At 38.0% G+C, this 25,598-nt stretch overlaps 1 protein-coding gene across 6 annotated transcripts in view; it reads right to left on the reverse strand.

Moving 5' to 3' along the window:
• Positions 1-4,042: 4,042 nt before the first annotated feature.
• ARID4B (AT-rich interaction domain 4B) overlaps positions 4,043-25,598 on the reverse strand; it is a 98,972-nt gene continuing 77,416 nt past the window's right edge. For all 6 annotated transcript variants that reach the window (XM_067293476.1, XM_067293472.1, XM_067293473.1 and 3 more), the window contains 7 exons: positions 19,607-19,691; positions 18,488-18,680; positions 14,740-15,951; positions 12,248-12,361; positions 9,222-9,437; positions 6,840-6,986; positions 4,043-5,814 (listed from right to left, as the gene is read on the reverse strand). In XM_067293476.1, coding sequence (XP_067149577.1) covers positions 5,684-5,814; positions 6,840-6,986; positions 9,222-9,437; positions 12,248-12,361; positions 14,740-15,951; positions 18,488-18,680; positions 19,607-19,691 — 2,098 coding nt within the window. In that variant the 3' untranslated portion in view covers positions 4,043-5,683. The remainder of the gene's footprint in view (positions 5,815-6,839; positions 6,987-9,221; positions 9,438-12,247; positions 12,362-14,739; positions 15,952-18,487; positions 18,681-19,606; positions 19,692-25,598) is intronic.

The following is a 25,598-nucleotide window of genomic DNA, read 5'->3' on the forward strand; positions in this document are numbered from 1 at the left end:
GCTGATTTCCGATATGGAGGCATTTACATTAGCCTGCCACCAGCCAGGAAATTCTTCTGATGGTATTAGCTGATAGAAATAAAACTATAAAGATGATATAATCAAGTTCTATCTTTCATTATAAACTCTCTCCCTTCATCAAAAACTTCACCTAATGCAAAACTTCATTTCCTAGAAATCCCACACCACCATCACAGTAACCAGTTTCATGCGGATATAAGCTTTTCTGAAACAGGATGTTATATTCCAATTCATGTACCTGTTCAACATGTTTTGCTATAGTTTTGATAATCTAAAAACATGCAAAACATTAGCTATGGGAGTTGCACACATTTTGGAAAAAAAAATAATTTTTTCATTTATTTTCCTGTCAGGCTGAGCTCCAAGTTTGCTGTGGTGAGCACAGTTTGAGAAGGATACAAAACTTATTCCATAATTACTTTTTTTTTTTTTGTCTTCTCATGCCGCTTCTACCTCAAATAGCTTTATAAGTAACTCAGGATGCCAGAAATTGTTAAAAGAGAAGTGTTGCTTTGGTTTATAAAAAAAGAGTAACATTTTTGCCCCGTGATGCTGTGGAAGTATTTCTTATGGTGTCCATCCTATTTTATGTGAGCATATTTTGGACAAGTTCTCTTTATTGCTGTTATCCAGCCAGCATTCAGGATGACATTTCTGACAAATCAACAACACTTAAAAAGTCGGGCTAGTAGAAGTGTCTGTGCCAAGCTGAGGCTAGGAAAAAACATCATCAGTTTTTATTAGAAATAGCATGAAGTAGCATAAGCTGCCTTTGCTCCACAAACTAAGGCAAAAGAGGCATATTAATGCCACTCAGCAGGGGGCAAGGCAGAAGTTTTCAAGGTAACTCTGGGGCTGACATATTCCTACCAGTGCAGGGTAGGGCACTGGTAAACAAAAACGCTTGCTGATAGCCCAACCATAGCATTGCCACAACAGCCAGTGCTGCACCTCTGAGCTAACTAGCCCCATCTCGCAACAGGGCTCAGTTAGCTTGCATGCAGCATCACCCTGACACAATTACACTGCTCCGTTTCCACAGCCCAGCACAGTCCCAGGCTGAAGCTTCTTTTTTTTTTTTTGGGGGGGGGGGGGGAGCGGGGTGTCTGTGCTGAGCAACAAGCTCAGGCAGCACCGCTGCTGAAAGACCAAGTGAAATTTTATGGAAAAGGGCTTACCAAGATGATTTCATTAAGGTGCATAATTGCCAGGATGACCTAACACCCAAGCTGTTAGGCAGAAAGCATCCTTCTGCTGCTCACACATTTCCTTTTACAGTTCATCTTAAGAACCTGAGAAAGGATTAGGTAATGTGAAAGGGAGCCAGAGAACACCTAAAGTGGAATAGCTTCCATGACTTGATGGTCTGAAGTAATACTTAGTAAATATTACAAGCAAAACTGAGCTATGGAAAGAGCATAAAGCCATGGGCTACAAGGCCATCAAAACAATTCATCCCAAAATATTGCTTAGGCAGTCAGGCTCCTGGATTGTCCCATCTGTATCTGGGATCTGAAGAGCAGGCCTTTAAACTATATATGGCATCAAACATCATTCTGATGAAAAAAATCCATGAAACCCAGTACTTCTCAGGGGATTTCAGAAGATTGTAACCTAGGGGGACTGGGAAAGCAGGAAGCAGCCACACCTTTTTTCCCCAGCTTCTCTCTGTAACCAGTGGAGGTTAAAAGCTCTGGATCATCCTGTTTATGCAGCTACATGAATGGGACTGGGCAACTGCTCCAACTGGAAAAGACTCTTTTTGTTAGCTTAGTTCTCAAGCAGATCATTGTCCAACCCAGCTAACCATGCAGCTGATGCTTAAGGAAGTTAGATCTGTTACTAGCCAACTCTCTGGAATTAGGCACTTATTCTCTTCCTAGATCTGCCTGGCCTGAATGTAATTTTAAATGCTGGCTGTTGTGGTAACAATTGGCAAAGGGTGTAAAATTACCAAGAACTCAAAGGCTGAAGCAAAGAGGAACAGATCTTAGGCACTTCAGACCCTTTTTTCAGCTGTGAGGGTTGGCAGTTCTGTCAGCACTGATGTCCAACTAGGTGTGTAACAAATGATCCTGCTGCGATAAAGGTAAAGCATTAGTCTTGACATATGCAGCAGGCATCCTGTGTCTGCCTTTCTGGATGTTGGGAAAGGTAGATACCTGCTCCTGCTGTTTGTCATGTAAATTCTAACAGACCCTCATTGACTGCAACAGCCCAAGAGAATACAGCAATCTAACAACTGGCAAGTGTCTGCTCTACCACTTATGTTGGCATTCCCAATGTATCGCCAAATGACAGAGTTCTTGCAGAGCTTTGTAGGTGACACTGGGGGGGTAGAGCAGGCTGAACCATTGGAATACATCAAGATTCCACTGCACAAAAGTTCAGCTGACTGATGGTTTTCAGACTCATAATTGAGCTCAAGAAAAGCCTTATAGCCTCTAGGGACTCTACCAGGGAGCGAGTTTGAGCTCTGAGGCAGACAGAGGAGGAAGGTTTCCTGGCATGATGGAAAGCACACAGTAGCAAGTACAAGCATTGGTGGCAACCGTAAATAAAGGGAGTCAAGGGCAATGCAGACAGGCTTCAAGCAAGGTTTGCCTTCTCATAGGATGCTTTAAAAAAAGCATTTGCTGATAGCCTATACTCACAGCTAAATGGTATCTCACATGTGGGACACAAAGAATTCTGTCACTCAGCCAAAGCGTAAAGCACAAACCAGGGGTAGTGGGCCCCACTCTGTCTTTAAAGGCTATAGTCTTGAGCAGGCACTCAAGAGCATGCACACAGCCCAGCAGTCACTGCTGGTTAAAAAACAAAACAAAACAAAACAAAAAACAACACATAACCTTCCCAGCCTGCATGTCAAGCAGGAAGCAGAGTCATGCTTAAAGCAGCATTACAATATGTAACCTGGAAAACATCAGATTTGACTTACTGCAATTTGGGATAGATTTGCCTGGCTAACAGTTTGCCAAAGATATCTTCATTTGTCCATTTCACAACAGACATGAACACTGGAAAATACCATTTCCAGTCACACGTCAGAAGTGCAACAGAAGACATTCAGAACAGACTTAATTCAAGTCATTAAACCACATGAGAAGTGCAGCAAAAGTGAAACACAGTCTCTATATTAACAGCCAGCAAAAATCCCTATTTATGTGAAAAATTTCACCTTAATTTTGGAGGACTGGGGAGGTGGCTAATGAGGCATTATTCAACTCTCCATTATTCCTCATTTTAAAAAAGTAAACAAACAAACCCTCCCACAGAACAAGGGTCAACACATGCCCTTTCCAAGCAAAAATGCTGTCACTAAAACTAAGAGCTGATCAAGGTGATCAGTCAGTGAAAGGCTGAATTTGATCTTCGTTCCATTCACATTTAAATCAATACTAGTTATACCCACTGATTTAAGGCAGAATTGAACTCTTTAGGGCTCTGATCCTGCTAAATTTAAACATATGTAAATATTATCCTCTTGAGTAGCCCCACTGAAGTCATTAAGATTACTCCTGATAGTCTCAGGTTACTGCCAATTATTAACAGAGTCAAATAAAATCAGTAATCTATCATTCTGCATGTGCAACAGCACTTTAGTCAGCTGGACTAAAGCCAGAAATAGCATAAGCAGCTATAATTAAAGGTTTCACTTCTACCAAATCTGAACTTAGCCAGGTGATATCAGAAGTCAGCAAATATCTTAAGCAGCTTTCTTTTACGTTTTCAGACTACCTGAATTCAAATGAATCATAATCCATCTTTATTTCAATTGGTGCAGCCTTAGTAACAGTAATGGTACAAATAAGTAATGGGCCAAGTTCTCCCATTCTGCTGAAACAAAGAATGAATTTGCATCAATTGTTAAGAGGAAAATTGGCCCAATATATTTGGTCTAACTTATCTTTATATGCTTATTACACCATATTAAATATCACTTGCTAAACTGATTCTATAGCTTTGTGTCATTTATTGATCACACTAAGGTTACTTAATTAAACTGTTAGAAACAAAATCAGGGATTCACAAACTATGGCATTTTATTTCAGAGGCCTTTGCTTACATTTGTACAATATATTACATAATTCTCCATTTTCTGCAGAACCTAATATATATTTTATAGCTTTTTTCTATAAGCTTTTCCTTCAATGTTTGTCAACAAATTTTTACAGTCCTGTACAATTCTGAATACTTTGAAACCATTTTCAACAAAATCAGTTAACCTTAAGCACACACTACGAAGACCGAAAATGCTTTTCTTAGAAAAGTCAAATGTAAAGGATTCTGACACTATAGCATCTACAAACAAAATGCTTTGAATTCTTACATGTTGTATTGCCAGAAAACAAAAAACATGCCAGCCCCTATTTCCCCAGCCAAAAGAAGTACACAGAACTACAATTAAAACAGTAAAACAATCTGTACAATAAAGTACTGTGTATTAACAGTGCCAGGTATTAAATAGCTTGAATGAACACTTCCGCAATATACAAATGTCTTACAAAGGTATATAATTAACAGGAGAGAGAGCTTGGGATTCATACAACATAAAATCAAAACAAGTGAAAACAGTTTGAAGTTGGTTCTGGAATTTGTACAAGGCATTTAAAAAAATTAAATGTCTACCACTCAGCTAGCTATTTAAAAACAACTATCCTTTTGTGGCAGTGTTCATATCAGCAACCACAAATTATAACCACACACCTTACTCCTCCTTGAAGTCCTCTCCGTTGAATCTTATAATAAAATAAGCATTACAAATGAAATATTTGTTGCTTTAAGGGAAAAGAAACATTTACAAGAAAACACAAAAATATAACTGTTATAATCCATTATGAATAAATATACACTTTTAACTGGCTAAATACAATCTTTATACATTGTTTAAGATTTAATACAGTTTGTTAGCCATTTTCTTCCTTTTTCATAATGTATTTTATCAAAATTAAAAAAAAATACTGATTTATAGAAAAATGGCAAAGTACAGTAGTTTCATTCCAATTAATGGGTTATTAAAACCCAGAGTAACCTATTTAAACCTAATTCAAACCTGTAAACATTAGTCAGTCTTTTTTTAAAGGAATCCTCATATTTGGTTATCAGGACTGATGTCAAACATCCTACTAACTGCAGGTTTTGAATTGAATACATGTGCTTGACTTATACAATTAAAGCCACTATCAGGTGACTTAGTTAAAAAAACAATTAGCTTGTACAAATGAAAATAGGTTCAATATTTGTCATAAATAAATGGAAAAATATCAAATGTTCCAGCTTTAACAAAATACCAGGGAATACATGTACAGTAAGCCTTACCACATTTAATTAGGCCAACCCAACAACTATATGCTTACTGTACTGTCTCTACAGGCAGTGAACAGCCTCCATTTGCCACAGTGGAAGGCCTTCGAGTCACTAGACTTACAATTCCCAGACAAGTTGGAAACAATTATTGCTTGAGGAAAAGCAGTTTGTTGTACTTTTTCTTCATAAAAGTGCACTTAAGTGCAAAGTTAGCTTGTCAAGAAACAACTTTAAATACAAAATAGTGCTTGTCTGAATTTTGTGCCACTGTGCAGTATAAAAAAAAAAAGACAGAAAAAAAAAGTGGCCCTCAGCAGCCATTAAGTGCAAAGTGCTTTGGCAAGTCCTGCTGTCACCTGCACTCAACTGACATTCCATTTTGTGATGAACTTGACATAGACGGTTCTGCTAAAGTTAACATAACCGCAGCTGTAATGGAACTAGAGGAAGGTGATGAAGAAGAAGATGATGTAGTAGCAGCACCTGCATGGGAAGAAGAAAATATACATTTTAAAAATCTACAAAATAAAGCAAAAAATGTTTTCCTAGTTAAGAACAAGGATTAGTATATAGCAACTCCAGTAACTAATACCTGATAATTAAAAAGAAAAAGAAAAGCCGCCTTTCCCTAGCTTTCATGGGAAATACTTTGAAATATTATTTGGGCTATATCTAAGACAACACGACATTGCACCTTGCAGCCCTGGTTCGCTGATCAAGAACCTTGCCAGAGTATGCCAGGGCTCATTCCTGAGCCACCAGCATTGCCAGCAGTTCCCTTTCTTTCCAGCAGAAACGAGCATAGGTAGATCCCGCCCCAGCATTGAATCTACATGTACGACCTGTTCTGGGAACTGCAAAGGAACTGCAGTTCCCGCATAATAACTGCAACCACAAAAACTTACTATGCACAGCCTATTTCAGTCTTTTTTCTTAGAACCAGTGTACTGTTAAATGTGCACATAAAGCAAGACATGGAGAGAATAATCCTTTCAATACTATTAGAAGCAGGCACACTAGAGTATTGCCTACAGCATTAAGTAAAGCAACTTCAGGGAAATGGTTTGATGGTCTCCCTTATATTCATGAAATAAAGCACTTATGTTAATGGGAAAGCATTAACTAGATACACAAGCAATACTATAGTAAATTATAATACAACTTAGAAAAAAGAAATAAGCTATTCATAATCTTGGATACATCATTCACTGCTTAGAAAAATTTATTAAACTTTTCATAAAGTAGCTCTGCCTAAGCAGGAAAAAAAAAAAGGAAGGAAAAAAATTAAAGGCAAGCAGTTTTTCTTTACAAAGGATTAATTAAAAGTCACTGGATAAACGAACTGTACCTTTTAAAGATCATAAAATATTTGTATACAACCTCTTCTGTTTTTAAAAGAACTCCTAATGGCACATATCTTCCTCAAAATTATCCAAACTTTATTAAAACCAGCCGTGACGATACGTGATTTAGCCTTCTAAAAGTAAAATGTAGCTCCCAGCACTTACTTTCCCGTTCCTTTTTCTTTAAGCGCTTTCTTCTTCGATCAATGGAAGCCACCTCAGATTTTAAGGACAGGTAGTGTTTCCTGATTTCCTGCAATTTTTCTTGAAGAACTGTTATGCGCTCTGCACTTGTCAAATTTTCCAAGTCAGCTGCAAGTTAAACAATGCCTGTTAATTGTTTTATTGCAGTGTTTCATTAAAACTCAGACTTTTTTTAGATGTGGAAAGTGCTCAAATCCTAGTGATGAACTTCAAAGTAGTAGACAACAAGGCCAAGAAATGCAACAACATCAACTGCTGTTTATTACCAGAAACTTTGTTCTTAAATATTGTGTCTGTGGTGGTATCATTTGAAGGGGATGCGGAAAGGAAGAAAGATGTGTGCATTCCCCTCCCCACTGGAGGGGAAACCAAGACAACTGGTGGGAACACAGCGGCCCAAAAGAAACTTCGAGCCTGTTAGTGTTTGACTCCCTGCTGTAGCTTGATTTGGCATAATACACCAGGAAGTTCAGTCTTGCCTTAATAATTCCATAGTACAAAACAAGCAAGTTACAACAGGGATTTGGATAGCTGTGGGGTCGTTCTAATCTAAATCAAATGGCATAAGGGCCACAAGGTATAACTAGATGGGATCAAAGCATCTTAACACAATACCCCCTGCCCATTCCCCACACATCCCCTCTCCTCTGGGGACCACAAGATGCAGTTCACCAGCCTATAAATGAAACTAAAACCAAAACACAGGCCCAAAAGGCAACAACTATACTAGAGCATGGGAAGACAAGGAGAGCTCAAAGACATTGAAAATGTCCCAGCTCCCTGCAAAAGCAGGAAATGCGTTAAATAGCACTCTCAAGTCCAAGCAGATTTAGCATGTGCAATGTAGCAGAGGTAGAGAAAAAGAAGCAAAAGCTCTTTTTCCTGTTATGCAAGACATCTGCCCAATGAATCTTAAGAGGCCAGTGAGTGTTGAGTTGAGCAGGGGAACAGCCAGTGAGGCAAAGGACAATAAAGAGCCATTACATTCACAGTCCTGAAAAAAAGCAGAATGTAATTTGATTGTGAGGAAGAACTAGGAGAAAAATACTTTTAATGTGGAACAACATGCAGATTCACAGCTGTGGAAAAATTGTAGGGTCATATTCTTTCATCACAAGAAGAAACGGAGCTGCTAAGTGGAGAATTCCCTGGGCATAAAACAGCATTGCTGGCAAAGGATTTAGCATAGGTGTCTGCGCAACATGCTGTGCCAGCCTTTTCCTGTTCCCAGTCCACGAGAGGGACAGCAGCCTTCACGCTGCCTGGAACAGGCAGCAGAAAAGAGCTCCTTCTGCCCAAATTCCCACTAGCACAGTGCTCTGCGAACTTCAGAGACTTGACATATACTAAGGTCATCTGTGAACACTGAATGAGATATTATGGATTATTTTAAGTAGTAATTTGTATCAGCCACTTCACACAGTTTTAATTTGACCTTTAAAAGCAAAGAGAAAGCAACTCATGCATGCATCCACAGTTGGTACTAAAATATGAGGAGAATGATGTATTGCTGACTAGGCAATTAGACTCCTGGAAACCAGAAGAGAGACAGGGACAAAAAACAGCAAGTTTTTCTTTTTAAATAATTATTTTCAACTGCTTGCTTATTGTTACATTGAGGAGTCATATTCATCTAATATCTGGTCATACTCCTCTCCTTTCTCCAGTGTATATAACCGTGCAATAGCACATCAACATGTACACATATAAAGGCAAGGAAGAAGTTACATTAGTATCACTGAGGCACTAATAAGCTATTGAACTGCTTTTCAGATAGAGGAATTCATGATCCTTTCAATGCTACGCTCACAGCTAGCCAAATGTGTACCTGTAGCTGACTGACACCCACACACTGAAAGATTTTATCACTACAAATAGTAGATGTGTCCTGGTTCAATAAGGCAAAATAGAAGGGAAAAAAAATTGCAAATCAATCACGTAAATGTCTGAATGATAGCTAGAGAAGGAAGAGTAAAATAGCAAGAAAACATCAACACAAGAAATGCATCTAGTGGATAACACTCATGCCAGAATGGCAAGTCAGCCCAGGATGGCAAGAATGGCAAGTCCGCATAGGAGCTTAATTGAAAAAACAGAATTAAAGGAGTGGGATATAGGCGGCTACCTGCACTGCAATTGCAACAGACAAACAACACCCCCCCAACAGAACTAAAAAATCCACACCCACCCACATACCACCACCACTGGATTTATCAAAAAACTAAGCAAACTCATGATGGAATAATTCTAGGGAGGAAAAAGAACAAACTAAACAAAACTCAAAAAACATTCTTCTGTGTTACTCTAGGACCACCCTGGGCTTGCTCTGAAGACAATACTTACACATTTGAAAACTCCATTTGTAAACTTTGGGCAAGCGATTATTCTGTTCTTTGAGATCAGACTCCTTCTCTCCATTTTTCCCACATTTTCCTGGAGATTGTGTTCTTGCAGGTGATTTGGTTTGGTGAGATTTCATGCCAGCTGAAACTGATTTTGCTGGCTGAGACTTGGACACACTTTCACCAGCAGACAGTTCTTCACTATCACTGCTGTTTGCTGAAGAAACAAGAAAATGCATTATTATAAAACAAATCACCATCTTCCCCAAAACAAAGCTCATCAGAAGCTGCCCCTGCACTGATTCTCAAATAAAAGGAGTTTATTTGACTGAAACCCTTTTACCCTAAAATGATACAATTTACCCTGGCATAGGAACTTGGCACGTGGCCCTTTGCCTCTCTAGAGCTCAAAGACAGGACCACAAAATAGGCAGCCATACAATGGGGTTTCTCTAATTCCAGCATGCTGTGAAAGGGAAAACTTGCACTGGTAACACTGTCCAGTTGGTTGCTGTGCAGGTAGATTCATAGCTACAAAGTGGGCTCATGGGAATCAAAATCCTAGAGCTAGAAAGTGGGTAAAAGGACCATACTGTGGCTCCATTACCCGTCAGGGGCTCCACAACCTATCCTGAATATTGGCAGGTATATTGCTGAAAGTGCACATGAATGTATGTAAGAGAAAAAAATAATAATTTTATGAAAACTCCTGCATAAAATCTGACTATCCACGGTCTGTGTAGGGAAAGTACATCCTACACTCAGAACTGTTCAATAGTGCCACATATGGTTCTTAGAACCATATTCATGAAGATGCTTTCTATGTTAGAAAATAACACAAAGAGGCCATTTAATGTGACAATGTAGATACAAACGTTATCCATGCATTTATGAATAATTTTTGCTTATGAGGCTATACTTACTTTTTTCTAGCAAGTTTGATTGCTCTATTAGAAATCAATATTAAAAACAGAGATAAACAAGAGAAAGATACACCATTCAGCATATAAAAGCTTCTACCTGTGCTGCAGTTTTAAAGGTTACAGTTATAGATCAGCTTTTCCCTTGTACTCTCTTAGGCCATGCGTAAGATAGAAGTGAGAGTAAGCAACTGACCTTTTTTTTTAGCCTTATGTCACCTTTAGTTACTTTAGGTCTTCAGTGCTAAGATGACTAGTAATGAGGTGAAGTTTATACGACACCATCTACAAAAAAACCCTCAGATGCAATGTTTAAATTTTGCTTTTATCTGCAGAAGAACATCTCCAGCTCACCCAGAACCAAAGAACTTCAGCTCACACTAAATCACTTTTATAATAAAAGCAACAGGCTGAACTGAATACAGGTTTCTAATTAAACTGTCCAAAGGAAAGTAACAAAATAATCACTCTAAAAGACATGATTTATGATGAATGATCAAAAGGATCAAGATTGTTTAGCCTTACAAAAATAGAACTGGGATGGAGGGAGAGGTAATAATTCAGCATAGGTCTAGTGAAGCACTGGAAGAAAATGCCTAGAGAAGTGACAGAATCTCCATCCTTAGAGTTGTTTTTAAAATTGTGTTTGACAAACATTTATTAGGAGAAACTTGCACATTAGTTGTACATGCCCTAGGTACTGACAAGATGGACCCTCACAGTCCCTTTTGGTTCTGTTCTTTATGATCCAGTTACCCACACCGGAGAAGCTGCTAAACAAGTTCTTTAGCAAGGAAGGTCACCAAGAGGCATGTTGTAGAAAGGAACCCTGCTGGCCGCAGAGCTGCAGTTGTCTGCTGCCTTAACGCAAAGACAAAAGCTGAAGCTGCGACAAACAGCTTTAACTGACATACCTGAATTTTGCCAAAAACATTTTTTGCTCACAACTGATTCCACATTTTATTTATTTATTTATTGCCTTTATTACAGCAGTACTTAAAGAGTCCACATATGCCAAGCACTGTACACAGTACAAGAAACAATCCTAGTCCTGAAGTGCTTGCATCCTGACAAAGATACAGGCTGAGAAAAAGAGATAAATCCACAAAATCAAAGGGAGCAGTGATAAAACTAAAAATGGTGCATTAGTTCTGCAAATTCAGTTTGCTTTGTTACTTTAATTCCTGGGGTGAGAGAAGGAGGAAGGATTTTGTTAGGAGGAGATCAGTGAAATGGAATGGAATGAAAAAAGGATGAGAGACTGTGGAAAGGGGTTCATTGAACATGAAGTACACAAAGTATGGGTGCAGTGAGAGCAAATATCAGATCAGAAGGGGCACAATTTTAGTAAAAGCTGATAAAGAGAGACAGTATATATTTTCAATCCTTACTTAACTGTTTTTTTTTTTTTTTAAACGCTATCCTGGCTGACCATCCCCTGACATTTCTTATTAACATTAACAGTGAGAAGAGGCAGTAATTGATCTTGCTGTCTTCTGAACACGTGTATGTGTCTCATCTTACACAGCTCTGCTTTTACTAAGGCTCTCTTCCCTAGTACCATAGATCCTATTCCAATTAGCTTCTACAAGTTAATTTAACATAAGAGCTGCAAAATCATGCATTGTTTACTTAAGATGTAATAAATGATAGAGAAAGAAGATAGAGCTGGTCTTCTTCTGGAATTATTTACGTATTTGCCACTGGAAGAGATATTATCCTCTAAATGTTTTCTGCAGCATGAGGTTGTTTGAGCTAAACTCCAGTCTCCCATCTTAAACATGTGACCATGATGTCAGATGCCTGTCTTTTTCCCTGTGGTAACAAAGATCCCGATCCTACTATGCATGAAATGTGCACTCCTCTTAGTCTTTCTGAATTACAAAATATTAAACATTTCTTAGAAATAGGCCCAGAAATAACACAAGACATTTAAAAATACTTTGGCATTCACTAAAAATAGTTTATTCATTTAAACAGCATGAAGAACTCCCTGCTCAGAATATTTTGTCCTAATATATTTATTCCAGACTTTATCTCTACTGTCATTCAACAGGTGAAACAATACTCTCATACATGTTATTTCACATTAAGCTGCTGTACTTACTAGTTTTACTCTTCTTTTTGTTGTTCACAGAAGCAGCTTTGTGGCTTCTTTTCTGCTTTTTTGCAGAGCTGCCTCCTCCCTGAGCATCTTTAAGTCTTTTTTGGCCTGAACAGACTATAATTGAAAGAAAAACACACAAACAAACATAAATACTTGCACTTCTGTGTGTCTTTCTCAACCATAAAGTCTCTCTCAAAAAAAAAAAAAACCCTCAGAGCTTAAGTTTGTAGCCAGCGATGCAACTGCCCTTATCTATCCTTAATAGGGTTCAGTTTTCTATTTATATTGGCAAGAAGAGGTGGAGGAGGGAAAGCAGACAATTTGTTGGTTGAAGTGCATATATAAGATAATTGCAAATAACTTTCTCATATGCATCATCAGAATTTCTCTGACCACACGGATTTTTTTTTAAATATATTTTATACTGTAAATTAAATTGGAATACATTTATTAGAAAAACTTAAGGAATCATTAGAATGGAATGTTGGAAATAAAGCCTTTGCCACACTTGAAAGCTGTGGGAAAAAAACCCTAAACTATTATTTGTTATCAGTAGTTATATTAATTGAATGTTTAAAAAAAAATAGAACCGAGATAGTGATAAAAAAAATAAGTCAACAATTATCTGTTTAAAAAAAAAGGGGGGGGAAAGTCTACTGTTTTTTGTGACTAAAAGGAGAAAAGTAGAAGAGGAAAATTACTCTTCTACTCTTTCCCATACAAACAGTAGAAGAAAAAAAATCTAGTAGCTTGCAAATAGGAATCATTCAAATTTACACTCACATGACCTCCTGATTTACAGATGAAAATGAGTACCATAACAAAACCATGTAAATTAAGAAACAGTGGGCTCACCCAGTTTTCTAAAAGAGGCAGAATGGTGATAAAGTAAGAGAGGAAGTTAAAAATCTAATACATGCAAGACCAGTATTGTTCTATTAATAGCATAAAAACAACTTAAAACAAGGAAAAAGACTTCTTGATTTCATGTGGCAGTAACTTCCTTTCAGACAAAAAAGAAACAAATTAAGTTCTACACCTACCCACCTAGGAATTGGGGAAAGCACTACAGGCTGACTTAGAGGACTAGAACTTCCACCTCTCTTGCAAACTCTCTCCTCTTTTTAAGCAAAAACATTGAACTGTTCTTTTGAAAGAATGCAACAAAAACAGAATGATGAGGGTAACACACCTTAAGGGTACTTTGGGAAAATTTTCAGCTAATTATTTTTCTCCTCAAGAGAACTGAAATCTGTTGAGATGAAGAAACCACTTTTGTCATCTCAGGATTACATTCAGACACACACTTTCTTCTTTTGGATTAATAATTTTTTAGGCAGATCAACATGGTAAAAGTAGCTGTGCTTTTAATGGGACTATACAACAGCCAGAGAACCTCACAGAAGTTTTTTGGACCCAGTCTCGCAAACCTCTACGAAGCAGACAGTCCACTGATGTCACGCACACAAATGCTGGCAGGACTGAGCCCTTATTACTCCCTCTACTCTGGTGGTCCCAAGATGGGACCTTCAAAAACAACTTACAAAAACATATCTGAAGATGAAAACCCATTTGTGAGTGAAGCAGGGTGGGGAGGAAGGGGTAAAGATGCTCCCAGCCTCTAACCCTATCTATTTTTCAGGATTAAAATGGTTTGAACTTTGATTTCCACAGCATATAAAGCATGACCTACAGGAAATATTTAAAAATAATTTAGTGAAATCTCAAGATGGCCATCTGTAATGGCAAAAGCTGACAAATATCAACAGATTCAGAAATTCAAAAGAAAGTACCCAAATCTTTAGATAGAAATAGTACTAAGTTGTGAAACACAGATTTTCCTAAACTGTTTTGTTTAGTCATAAAACCTGTGATCAAATTCCTGTGAATTATGAATGTAAACAGTGAACTCCTTCAACATTAATAGGAGTCCTAAAAAAAAAAAAAAAAAAAAAAAAAAAAAAAAAAAAAAGCAAGTTTCTTAAAATTGATACAAGGTAGCCAGTTCTAGAAAGCAGTTTGAAATTGTTGCCTAAGGAAGCAATAATCGGCACTTGATTTTTCCAAATCATCAGCATAGAGAGAATCAAAATGTTACCTAAGAAACAGTATCTTCCTCTTGCAAGCAAGGTATTTGAAAGTGTATGCAGCCTACTACAACACATATTCCCTGTACAATGCATTACAGCTTGCTCTGGTCTTTCATTGTCATTTCCAATATAAACTTTTTTCTTATATGCTTTATTCCTCATTAAAAGCACTAGAATTCTTAGCAAAAGGCCACAGAAAACTTCCTAGAAGATTATCATCTTTTATTCACTTGATTACGCTGTTTCCACAGATTTAAAGTGGGCAGCAGGCTACTACTTCCTCCAACAGTATTAACTAACTTGTCAGCAGTGTAATGATAACAGAATGCAAATACATCAGCAACACAGTAAATGAGAGCTAGATCTAGGTTGAAAACAGCTCTGTTTCAACATTTTCTTTACCTTTTTCAGTATGCTCTGGCTCTGGCTGATTACTACTACTGGAGCTGATGCTGGCATCAAAACCTGTTGGAGAAACATTTCCCTCAGACTGGAGGTCTTGCAGCTCCCCTGCAACACTATCCACCTCTATTGTGCTATCGGTTTCACTTTTAATGCTTCGTATCTCTTCTTGATTTGGTGGCAACATCTCAGAGACAGTGACACTGGATTGATGTCTACTGGATTCTGTTACGGTTACAGACGAAGGTGATTCAGGTGTGGTAGGAGGAGTATTTAGCACTGAATTACTCCCACTGCTTGGAAATTCAACTTTCTTTTCACCCATTTCAGTTGGTTTCTCCTCAACAGGTTTAACCTCTACACTAGCTGGCAAAGGTTTTTCAAGTTCAGAGCTAGGCAAAGATACGTCTTCTTCTGCAAGAGTCTGAAGCTGCTCCTCTGCTGCAGTGTCCTCAGGAGCAGCATGCGGAGGGGAGGCAGCAGCTTCAGTGTCCGAGTCCGAGAACAGTTCCTTCAGCGTTTTTTTCGGCCATTGTCCCTGAATACTTGACCAAACATCTTTTCGATCCTTAGCTCTGGTATTCTGAAGTCTTTCATCAGAGTTATTTAGAAGCTTTATCCTTTTCTCTGCTACTTCAGAAAATCCTGAGTAGAAAGTACTTGTCCGTAAAGATTTCCTTTTCTCCTCTAATCCATTGTACTTTTTAGTGGGAGTGATTTTCAGTTTAGATTTGTCCTCCTCGTCTTCATCTGAGGAGCTGTTACTGCTGTTTTCTAAACCAAGGGAGTCTTTGCTTTTGGATTTCTCATCCTTTCTGTTAGGTGACACAGTCTTTAAAGATTCCTCTGCAACACAGTATCTTCGTTTACCACGTTTAACTTGTGGTTTTGCTGTTTTATCAACCATTTCCTTTTTTATTTCCTTTCTCTTCTTTGTGGTTTCATCTTCTCCATCAGAGTCAGTATCTTCAGATAATTCTTCCAGCTCTTTTCGCAATCTTTCTGGAGACTTGGATCCTGACTTGGGCACTGCTACATCTGTCAGAGCTTTAGTTTCCTCTAGGAGGGATGAATTGCTCTGTTCTTCTTTCAGACAGAGCTCATTTTTATCTTGGCTCATAGCTTCATCTTGAGATTCCTCTTTGCCATCAGCAGGTACATTCTGGGCACTTTGGTCATCTTCCTGCTCACTATCATCAGAACTTTCAGAAGCTAGTTAAAAATAAAATCAAAAAAAAACCCCACAAAAAATAGTTTGTTTTGATTCTGGTTACAAGCAATACCAAAAAACAGCTAAAGAAAACTGCAAAGATATGAACCAACGGTACTGGGCTTTCTAGTAGGATATATATATTTTTAAACTGCATCCTATAAAGGCTTCAAAGGTTATTTTCTGTTCTATTAAAAGGCGTAATAGCTAGATTAGGAGCAGTGTCACTGAGTTTGGAAACTCAGTATTATAAAGCACATCTCTAGGAAATTCTTCCAAGGAGTTTCCCAAGCAGAGAATGCATAGATCAATAGCTTTTATCTAAGTGACATTTTTTATTAATCCATACAAATAAGAACTTTCTTCATAACAAAAAACAAAACAGAAAGTGTTTAATATAAAAACTCTTAATGTTTCTTATGAGTTACAACATAAAAGTATTATCTGCCCTTTCTCCAAAGCTCAAAACAGACTAAGACAATAATTTCCCTAAAGAATCCACAATGTAAAAAGGACAGAATAAAAATAAAAATAAATAAAATAAAAAGACATGCAATAGTGCATCAAATAAACCAGTCTGGTGACCAGCCTTAAAAAAACCGACATAATAAACAAATGCACTTTGAGAAATATATGAATAATAAGAGTGTAGATTACAGTAAGAAAATTCAAGGTCAGGAATGAAGAAACTGAGAAAAAAAGAACAGAGATATGATGAGAAAGAATCAACAGCAGGCCCATCCAATGGGAAAAGAAATGGATACAAGGAGCAGTAAGAAGTGGCTCAGATATTTTGGTAGCTCCTTTACATGCCATTTTTGGTGGTTTAACACCCTTCATGCCACTTCCTAGCTCTCATTCTCAATTCCTCACTAAAACTCACCATCTCCTTAGAGATGATAACGTAACTAATGGGAGAGAAGAAAGGCAAAACTTTCAACTGAGATGATCAAAGTTAAATTAACTTTTTTTTAAAAAGTCTGCTGAAGTCAACAAACTTAGAGAAGAGCATGCTAATAGGTAACTGAGAGGTACAGGACAGAACAACTTGGGAAATGCTGCCTCAGGTGTTCTTGCTCATTGTTTCTTTAAGAGAGGCAGGATCTGAATTTCTACACTAAGACTCAATCAGAAAGCAAATTTTGCATCCTTCTTTCAGTGTGTGTTTTTCTTTTTAAATTAAAGAATCATGGTACATATTATGGCCTAAAGTTCCAAGTAATCTGTCACTTAAAACAGGCTTCCAACACTTGTCTTTCTCATAAGCTTAGAGCATCATAACTACACTACTATATAATAAAGAAGGTAACAAAATTTGCCATTTGGAATGAAAAACAAGAACTCCACGTTAAAAAAGTGTAACCAAAACTCAGGTCTATTAATTTTCCCTCACAACCTATTTATTTTACCGTGACCTTTAAAAAGAAAGTTTATATAACATACAAAAGTATTAATCATTCCAGTGTAGGAAAAAGACCTTTAAAAAGTTTTGAGCAAACAGCTCTAAAATTGGAGGACTAGGGACACAAAAATAGTAGTCTTGCATATTTTCTAAAAAAAAAACAAAAAAACAAAACAAAACAAAACAAAACACCACACACACACACGAGTGCACGAGAGAGAGAGAAATGTAGTTTTAAAATCAACAGCATGAATGTATATGAATTTAAATGATAGAATGGCACACAATTACAAGCATTTCTGGAAACTAATTATGTACCATGGAAAACATTTAGCTTTCCAAAACATTAGAGGGCATATGTCAAATTGCTTTTGTAGTCAGAAGTTAATGACAGATTAATTATAGCAGTAATAACAGTGTTATTATCATCACCACTAAGTATTTTTAGTTTCTGGTTTCCTAAGAAAATGAAGCGTAAGAGATTATGCAGACTGTTCTTCTTTCACCTACAAGTTTAGAACCCACTGGCCAAGTTTAAATAATTGTCTGGAAGATTACTAAGTTCATACAACTTTCACAAAAATTGGTGGTTACCCAGACTACCTGTATCATATACAGTTTCTTTTTCTGGAGGCATGTAGGCAACTAAGGAAGAAGAGAGGCAACTAGTTATTATAGTGCTGATATAAAAGTGTGGGAAAGGGAAAACAACATTAGGAACGAGACAGGAAACCTAGTTTTATTAGTTCTCTTATCTATGACAAGGATAGCTTCATCAGATTACAAAAATCACATAGATCAAGAATTCAAAATTTAGAAGTAACAGAGGAAGCAAAAATGCCTTGCTGGGCACCAAAAAAAGCCATGGCAGCAACATGAAAATGTAATTATAAGAATATGCATTTTTAATAGCATACCCTGAATCTACAATATCTATTTTCAGAAAATGTAAATATTACTTATATATAAGGGTAAGAGTATATATAAAGGTTTCTGAAGATGATGTAATACAATGAAACAGATGCACAGCCAGACTCAAAAGCTTACAATTGTACAATTGCAACAGTTGTTCTACATTGACATTTACTACCGGTGGAAGGCTATTCACAGAGTTAGAAAAAGTTTATGTACAATACCTTGGAGCCCATTAAGGATAGAAGTAATTTCTATAGATTTAACTGGAGCTTGTTCAGAATTTTTGGCTTCAGTGCTATCAAGTTTGGACCCAGCCTCCGGTGACATGCTGGTGTGAAAGGGTGGTTTTGACAAACGTCGCAATTTACAGTTTTTAGGAGAATACTTCTCTTCCTTCTCTTTGTCAGTTTTATTCTACATTAAAGAAAAGATTAAAAGCTCTTGTCATTTGAGCATACAAATTAACATGGATTACAATTAAGCAATGGTGATAGTTACCCTCATCATCAAATCTGAAAAGAAAAGCTTTCTTCTTTACTCAAGAGTCCGCAAATGCCTTTCCGGGCCTACGCCGAGGTTCTTACACCAAAGACGGGAATTACCTCAACGCTACTACAAATCTGAAAGGGGAGACTGCCAACGCCCTACAAGCGAAGGCCGAGTGGCAACGGGCAGGACAAAGTCTGTGACACCCTGTTCCCGGGGCTGCCCGGGTCTCCGGAATGCCCGCCCGGCACCGCCCAGAGGCTCCACGGTGCGCGGGGGGGAGCTCTGGCATCGCAGGCAGGAGCAAGAAAAGTCTCCTTGAATCCTGCTGCCCAAAGCAGGTATCGTAATCTGACCCTAAATATCAGTTTTTGTTAAAAATGACTTTTAAAAGAAAGGGGATGAAGGGAATAAGAACGTATATATCACATATACATGGATTAGTCATTGGTTCATTCTCCAGAATCAGCAGAGGGAGCTCACAAACACTGCTGCCAGGAGTAGAGCTCAAACACTGCTGCCGGGAGTTGGCTGCCACCACTGCTGCTGAAGTGGATCCATCTAGTTTGTGTCCTGCTAGTGCATACTTAAATTCCATGAGAAGAATAGGCAGGAGGAAAAGAAAAGCTTTTTCCCCCAAAAGTGAAAGAACAAAACCATGCTAAAAAAACAAAACAAAACAACCCACACAGCTTATTCAGTTTTAAAAGGCTAAGAGGCAGTCATTTTTATTGTCATGTGTTCATAGGTCTATCAAAAGACTAGAAGTGCATGTGGGGAAAGTATGTAAGAATAAATTAAACCAAAGTTGACTAGGGGGTGGAGGTAAGGAGGGAAAAAAGAAGAGAAACTACCTTTATTTTCTTTCGATGCTTAATTTTTGGCACATTTTTATCAGCTGGTCTCACTATCTTGTCTGCCTTTATCCATTCATCATATCTAAAAGCAAAAAATTTGTACACATTTAATGTTTTTAAGCAAACATTCAAAATATCATGCAAGAAAATTAACAGCAAATTCAAAAGTATTAAACATACAAAAACAGGACCGGAAGTCATTAATATACTTTTCAGTATGTAGAGTTACAGCTAACGTTCACTACTTCATATGTTTAGATGTATAGGACAAAGTTTTCTTAACTGATTGTTACAAAATACCAGCTTTGACTCGTGCCAGTCTGGATCAAACAACATGAAATCCATGTACGTAGATAAAACAGATTACCAGAAAGATAATTCTGTATGGATCTCTAAGAGGTATATTTTGTACATACACTTTAAAATTTGATCAATAAAATAAATTTTTACAACTACATAAAATGTGACTAGTTAACCAGAAAAACTCTTTCCTGCACGACTGTCTGTAAAGTGATCTTTTGAGTCACTAACATTTTGGGAAATGGTCACTTTTCAATTCATTTTCAATTAGTTTTTCATCTTACATCAGAAGATACATCACCTGTCTTATCTCCCACAGTTGGATATATCCTTAGTAAGAATATCCTTTAACTATGGAACTGTACTTACTAATTTCACTGTGCGTTTCTGAAAAACCTCAAGAATCAACTTTTTTATAAGCATAATTTGCTGTCCTGTTTCAACTGTGAATTCAAATAACTGACTGAATAAGAAGCAAGTCTGTTAAAAATCAGTATACATTAACTTGTGCTTCAATGTGCAACCACATAAATTGTGAGCTCACTACGTAATCATGGGGGGGGGGGGGGGAGAGAGCTAGTACAAAAGGGAACTGAATAATGCACTCATGACCATGCTAGACTTACAGTGGACTTAAGGCACCACAATTTTAATACACAGTGACTGCTGATATAGTTCCAATTCAGCTTCTTCGCAACCACTACCAATTGTATCTATGATACTAACTGATAAATCTAAAAGGATTATTCAGGAAAAACTGTAAGCTTCTAACTTGTTTTCTTTTACTCCCTAAGCCAAGATCTAAGCACAGGATTCCAGAAGCTAAGTACTGAATTTTACTAACTTACATTCCACATAATAATATAGTGAAAAATGGACACCTCAGAACACAACATAAACAAGGAGTCAAAGTTATCCACTCAGTCTAGCAGTAGTCTCCAAAATTCAGTTTTCCAAAATAATTCCCCCCCACTTCATGTTGCAACAACAAACCACAATCTTACAACCATCTAGCCTAGCAGATTGCAACACCCTGAAAAGTAACTGCATTGCTGCAGATAGTTTTAATTGTTCTCTCACCAGGTTACTGGCAAGTGGATAGGCTCAGATTTCTCTTTAAAACTTAAACAGAACTCTTCAGTGCTAGAAAGGATTCACAAACACAGTGGTTTCAAGTCAGAGTTGCCAGCTCATAAATTGTGTAGTCTGCAACACCCCACCCCACCCCACCCCCCACACACTTTTACGCAGGACTACCTTTAGAAAACAGCCTCACACATCCTAAAGCACGGAGCCTCCCAACAACCAGTTTGATACACATAAATAACAGCCAGCAGTTGCGAGCTTGTTGCAAGAGGGATAAGCAAGGGAACATACGATGTGAATGCACCCCGAGACCAGCACCCTCGCTGGGCTGCAGATGATGCCCATTACTGGAGAAGTAGCGGAGATCTGCAAGACTCCCACTGTGCTGCCTGTTACCTTCGTGCAATTAGAACAAAGTACATGAAATAGCCGGCCTGCTTTATGCAGATGCTCACTCTGCCACTGGAGTAAGGCTAGCAAGCTGCGTTTCCTCCCATACCACAGCTATTTCCTAAAGACTGGGGTGCCCTCAGGTTCCCAGGATATGAGCAGATAGTGAAGGGATGATGCAGCACCTTAGGATTTTAGATACCTGGACTTCAAATCTGGTGTCCATTATTTAAAGCATAAAGAACATCTAGATGGACTGAATGCTCCATGTTATTTTAAAAGAAGGCATCGGATTTGGTAGGGAAAATTCCCATATTCAGAGACTTTTGACAATCCTATTTCAAGTAATCTTTCTTCAAATCAAAGACAAGTTTTCAAGAAGGAATACTACTAAGTAGAATGCCAAATGGACTTTGCAGTTTAGATAAATGCAAGAGGATTTCCTTAGACCTAAATAGACGCAAGAGAACAGCGGTAGGATTAGACACATTCACAGGGAAAAATAATTATTCCAAGTATCCTTTCTGTCTCAATTATGCTGCCATAATAGAGAATCTGTATTCACTGATTCTATGCATTTCTAACAACAAAACAATCTTCCACACATGCAAACAAAGTCTGTACGCTGCACACACTGCCAATGATTCAGGATAATTGTACTGCCAGTTAGGGTGACAGCTGATAAGACTACGGGGTATACTGAAGTGAAGGAGAGAAGCAAGAGCAGAAGCATAAGAGCCTCTGGATACACAGAGGGTCTTAAATGTTACAGATATGAAGTAGCAGTCACAACTCCTCTTCTTAAGGAACATGAATTGAAAACCTGTGTGTCTGAGAGTCACAGTTCCCGGCCCCAGCACATCCTGCTCCTCTCCTGACTGTACCCAGAACAGCAGTCAGATCTTGCCAGCAGCTCCAGCATCACAGAAACCTTGAATCTATGAAGATACCTCTGTGCGGCACAGCTTCCTTTCATCACTCACGCCAGATGCACACAGTTTGTCTAATCTGTGACAACAGAGCCCCATGCCCAAACAGATCCTGCAAGAGACACATCCCAAGCCACAGCTGACAACCTGACCAAAAAGTGACACTGCTCTACTGCATAGTAGAGAAATGCCTTGAAATCTGGAGAGGGCACCAGGTGCCAAGCTGCACCTGAATCACACGTGAGACACTGACTACTGTCCTTCTTTATAGGACTGCACCTGATTAGAACAGTAAAATGAAAGTCTTTCCTCACCACATAACTAATGGTGCTTTATACAATCTGTTCACAAAAAGAAAAACAGAAAAAACAGGAAAGAAAAGTTCTTCAGGTCTCATTACAAGAAACACATGCTTCCAGAAGACTTGGCTTGTTTTTACTACAGTACCATCTTCTGCCAAGCCCTTAGCTTCCACACTTGCTTACCTCATGAATATGAATCATTTCTCAATCTCCCTGCCAAAGATGCATATGTATACATACAAACACATAGATATGTCTGCTTCTTGGATCAGTATCAGATACTGTATTAGAAACCAGCAGGTATGTAAGAATAAATATCCCCAGCACATGACCCAAAAGGAAAATTCCAGTTTTTGGCAAGTAGCTCTAGTTTTTCCATGTTGGGAATTTTCTGCAAGGGTGATGATTTGTGGGAAGTTCTGAACTTAGGATTTCTGAGAGAGAGATGTTATGAACTCCCCCTCCCAAAAAACAAAGTATAGACATAAAAAATTAACATTAATGTGATACCATGCACTTTTAGACAGATGGAATATACCACCTCAAAAGCCATGAGGGCTCCCTGAGTGTGAATTGGTTATAAGTACATATCAGAATAAGACATCACAGGTATTTGCAGAATCTAGAAATGCAATTTTTGATGACAATTGCTTCTGTAATTTGACTCCCTAAAACAAACAGCTGGGTGCTGGTGGTGGGGGCAGAGGGGGAAGAGACACATTCCTAAACGTATTTGTACAAACTCGGTTGAGTACCAAGAGGAAGGAGAGGAAAAAAAAAAATAGGTTTAATATAAAAACTAGAATACCTTGAGAGAGAACATTGCCTTTGTCTTACCAAAATAAAGACCAAGGTGAGCTGGGAAGGAGTGAAGCTTTTCTGCTTTACCAGTTAACATGCAAATCTGACAGAAAGGTGGGTTCCAATGGGAAGGAAGGCAGGCAGGCAGGCAGGAATGCTCAGTTACAGAGTGGAAACAAGCAATTGGCAGCTTGTATAGGAATATGCACTAATCCTATTATATTCACATGTACTGACCACAAGTTAGAATAAACCACAACATTCTCAGAAACAGCATGGTCAATCCTCTATGAGTATAACAGGAGAAACAAGGAAGGAAAGTATATTTTCCAGCCTCTAGGTTTGTACTAGCAAAGGTACTACCTTCTCCACTCTCACAGGAAGGCAGTTTACTGCAAGGAACTAGCAAACTTTGGCAAATTCGCTGAAAATTCCCAGCATGCTGTCTGCATCTGCTAGCAAGGAATCAAGTGTTCTCACTGGCTGCGATCAGACAAAGCAGTTGTAATCCAATAACTAAATACTGAAATAGTAGATGAGGACCTGATTTTTCATAATTCTTCCTCCATTACTCAAGGCACCTGAAACTTGGCTACCTAAGTTCCTTTAGTTTCAGAGGCTGACTGTTAAGTACAGAACTTGTTGAAGTATTAACAAACTGAGACAGAAACTAATACTTTTTCCCATTCAGATTTCTGAAGGAAAGAAAATAATATTAAAAAGAATAAATCATATTTTTAAACAGTCAAAACATGTTAGAAAAAAAAAAAACACGTCTTGTGATATGGTGCCATATGACAGACAGAGTTAAAACAACCTAAACTTGTTCTGAATATTCACTCTCTGATTCTAGTTACTGGGAATGTACTGCAGAAGAAATTCACCTCAAAAAACCTACACAGTAAGCTTTTCCTTAAAGCACTGGCAGCTGAAAAACAAAATTATGACAGAAGGAACTGTAGCTCCCAGAGAAGTTTTAGTTCCAGATAAAGCGTACAAAATTCAGAATGCAATCGAGCCAGTTAGAAGGAAGAAGAAACGCAATTCCTCTCTAGAGAGCTTTCTGGTTAACATGTGATAACATAAGCAGTTTTCTTTAATAAGGGAGACATTTTTACTATTTCCTTTCATTACAAGGCAAACTCCACTCCACATTACAGTTCTTGACCTTCATCAGAAACACTTATCACTTGAATCACAGGAGCTAATGAGGTCTTTCAGCATAAAGTAGTGCAAATATACAGTGCTGTTAAACTCCATTCCATTTCTGTATTTTCTAGTTACTACTGAGAAAACAAAAAAACACAACCAACCACAATGTTTCACAGTGGTTAGTGTCACTAGTTCTAGAGAGTGTGTGTGTGTGGGGGGGGGGGGGGGGGGGGGAGAGAAAAAAAGAAAAAGTAGCAAAGCTAAATAATTCCAAATACCCCAGTGCACATACTTCTTATTCTGAATCCCACACCAATACTTAAGCTACCTCGTGACAAGAAAACTTTATTAGCTATTTAGGATTCCTGCTCAGGTTTATGGGTTTAAAGCACAGGTCATTACATGGTATACTGACCTCAAGGGGAAATACGAAAACTGGCTTTAAGGTTTGGGGGATGACAGAATGAAGAAAACACTGGATTCTGAGCCCAGCACACTCCATAACTTAATATTATAGCACTTGCCCTGCTAAACAAAAGGTGAAAGTGAGGAATGTAGTGAAAATGAATAGTGGGGAGAGTAGGGAATTACTACCTACACCAATTAAAGGAGCTATCTTTCCAGGTTGTGACTGACTTAAACCAAATCTTACTCTAATAGTATACCTCATACAAGATTTGTCTTCACTATGCTAAAATGTCAAAGTGTTGAGATGCTACCTTAAGCTCAGACTTGCCCACACTTACTGTCAAATCCAAAACTTTAAATCATTTAATCTGAATTAAATAAATTGGCCACATTTAGCAGAGTCACATGATTTGATTTCCAAAGCTAAGTCTCAATCACCGATATCTTTTTTTTGATGAAGAATCCTTCTCTGTCAGCACCTTCCAGAGGGCTCCTTTTGCACCCCAGGTAAGAATATAAAATGCAAGTCCTGCTGCCAGAAAGACCAAACAACTCCTTCTACCTCTCAAATGAGTGTAAGTTTACTAAAAATGCTTTTTTTAAAAAAATTCAAATATATCC

This window comes from Apteryx mantelli, chromosome 3 (assembly GCF_036417845.1).
Source record: "Apteryx mantelli isolate bAptMan1 chromosome 3, bAptMan1.hap1, whole genome shotgun sequence".
Lineage (NCBI taxonomy): Eukaryota > Metazoa > Chordata > Aves > Apterygiformes > Apterygidae > Apteryx > Apteryx mantelli.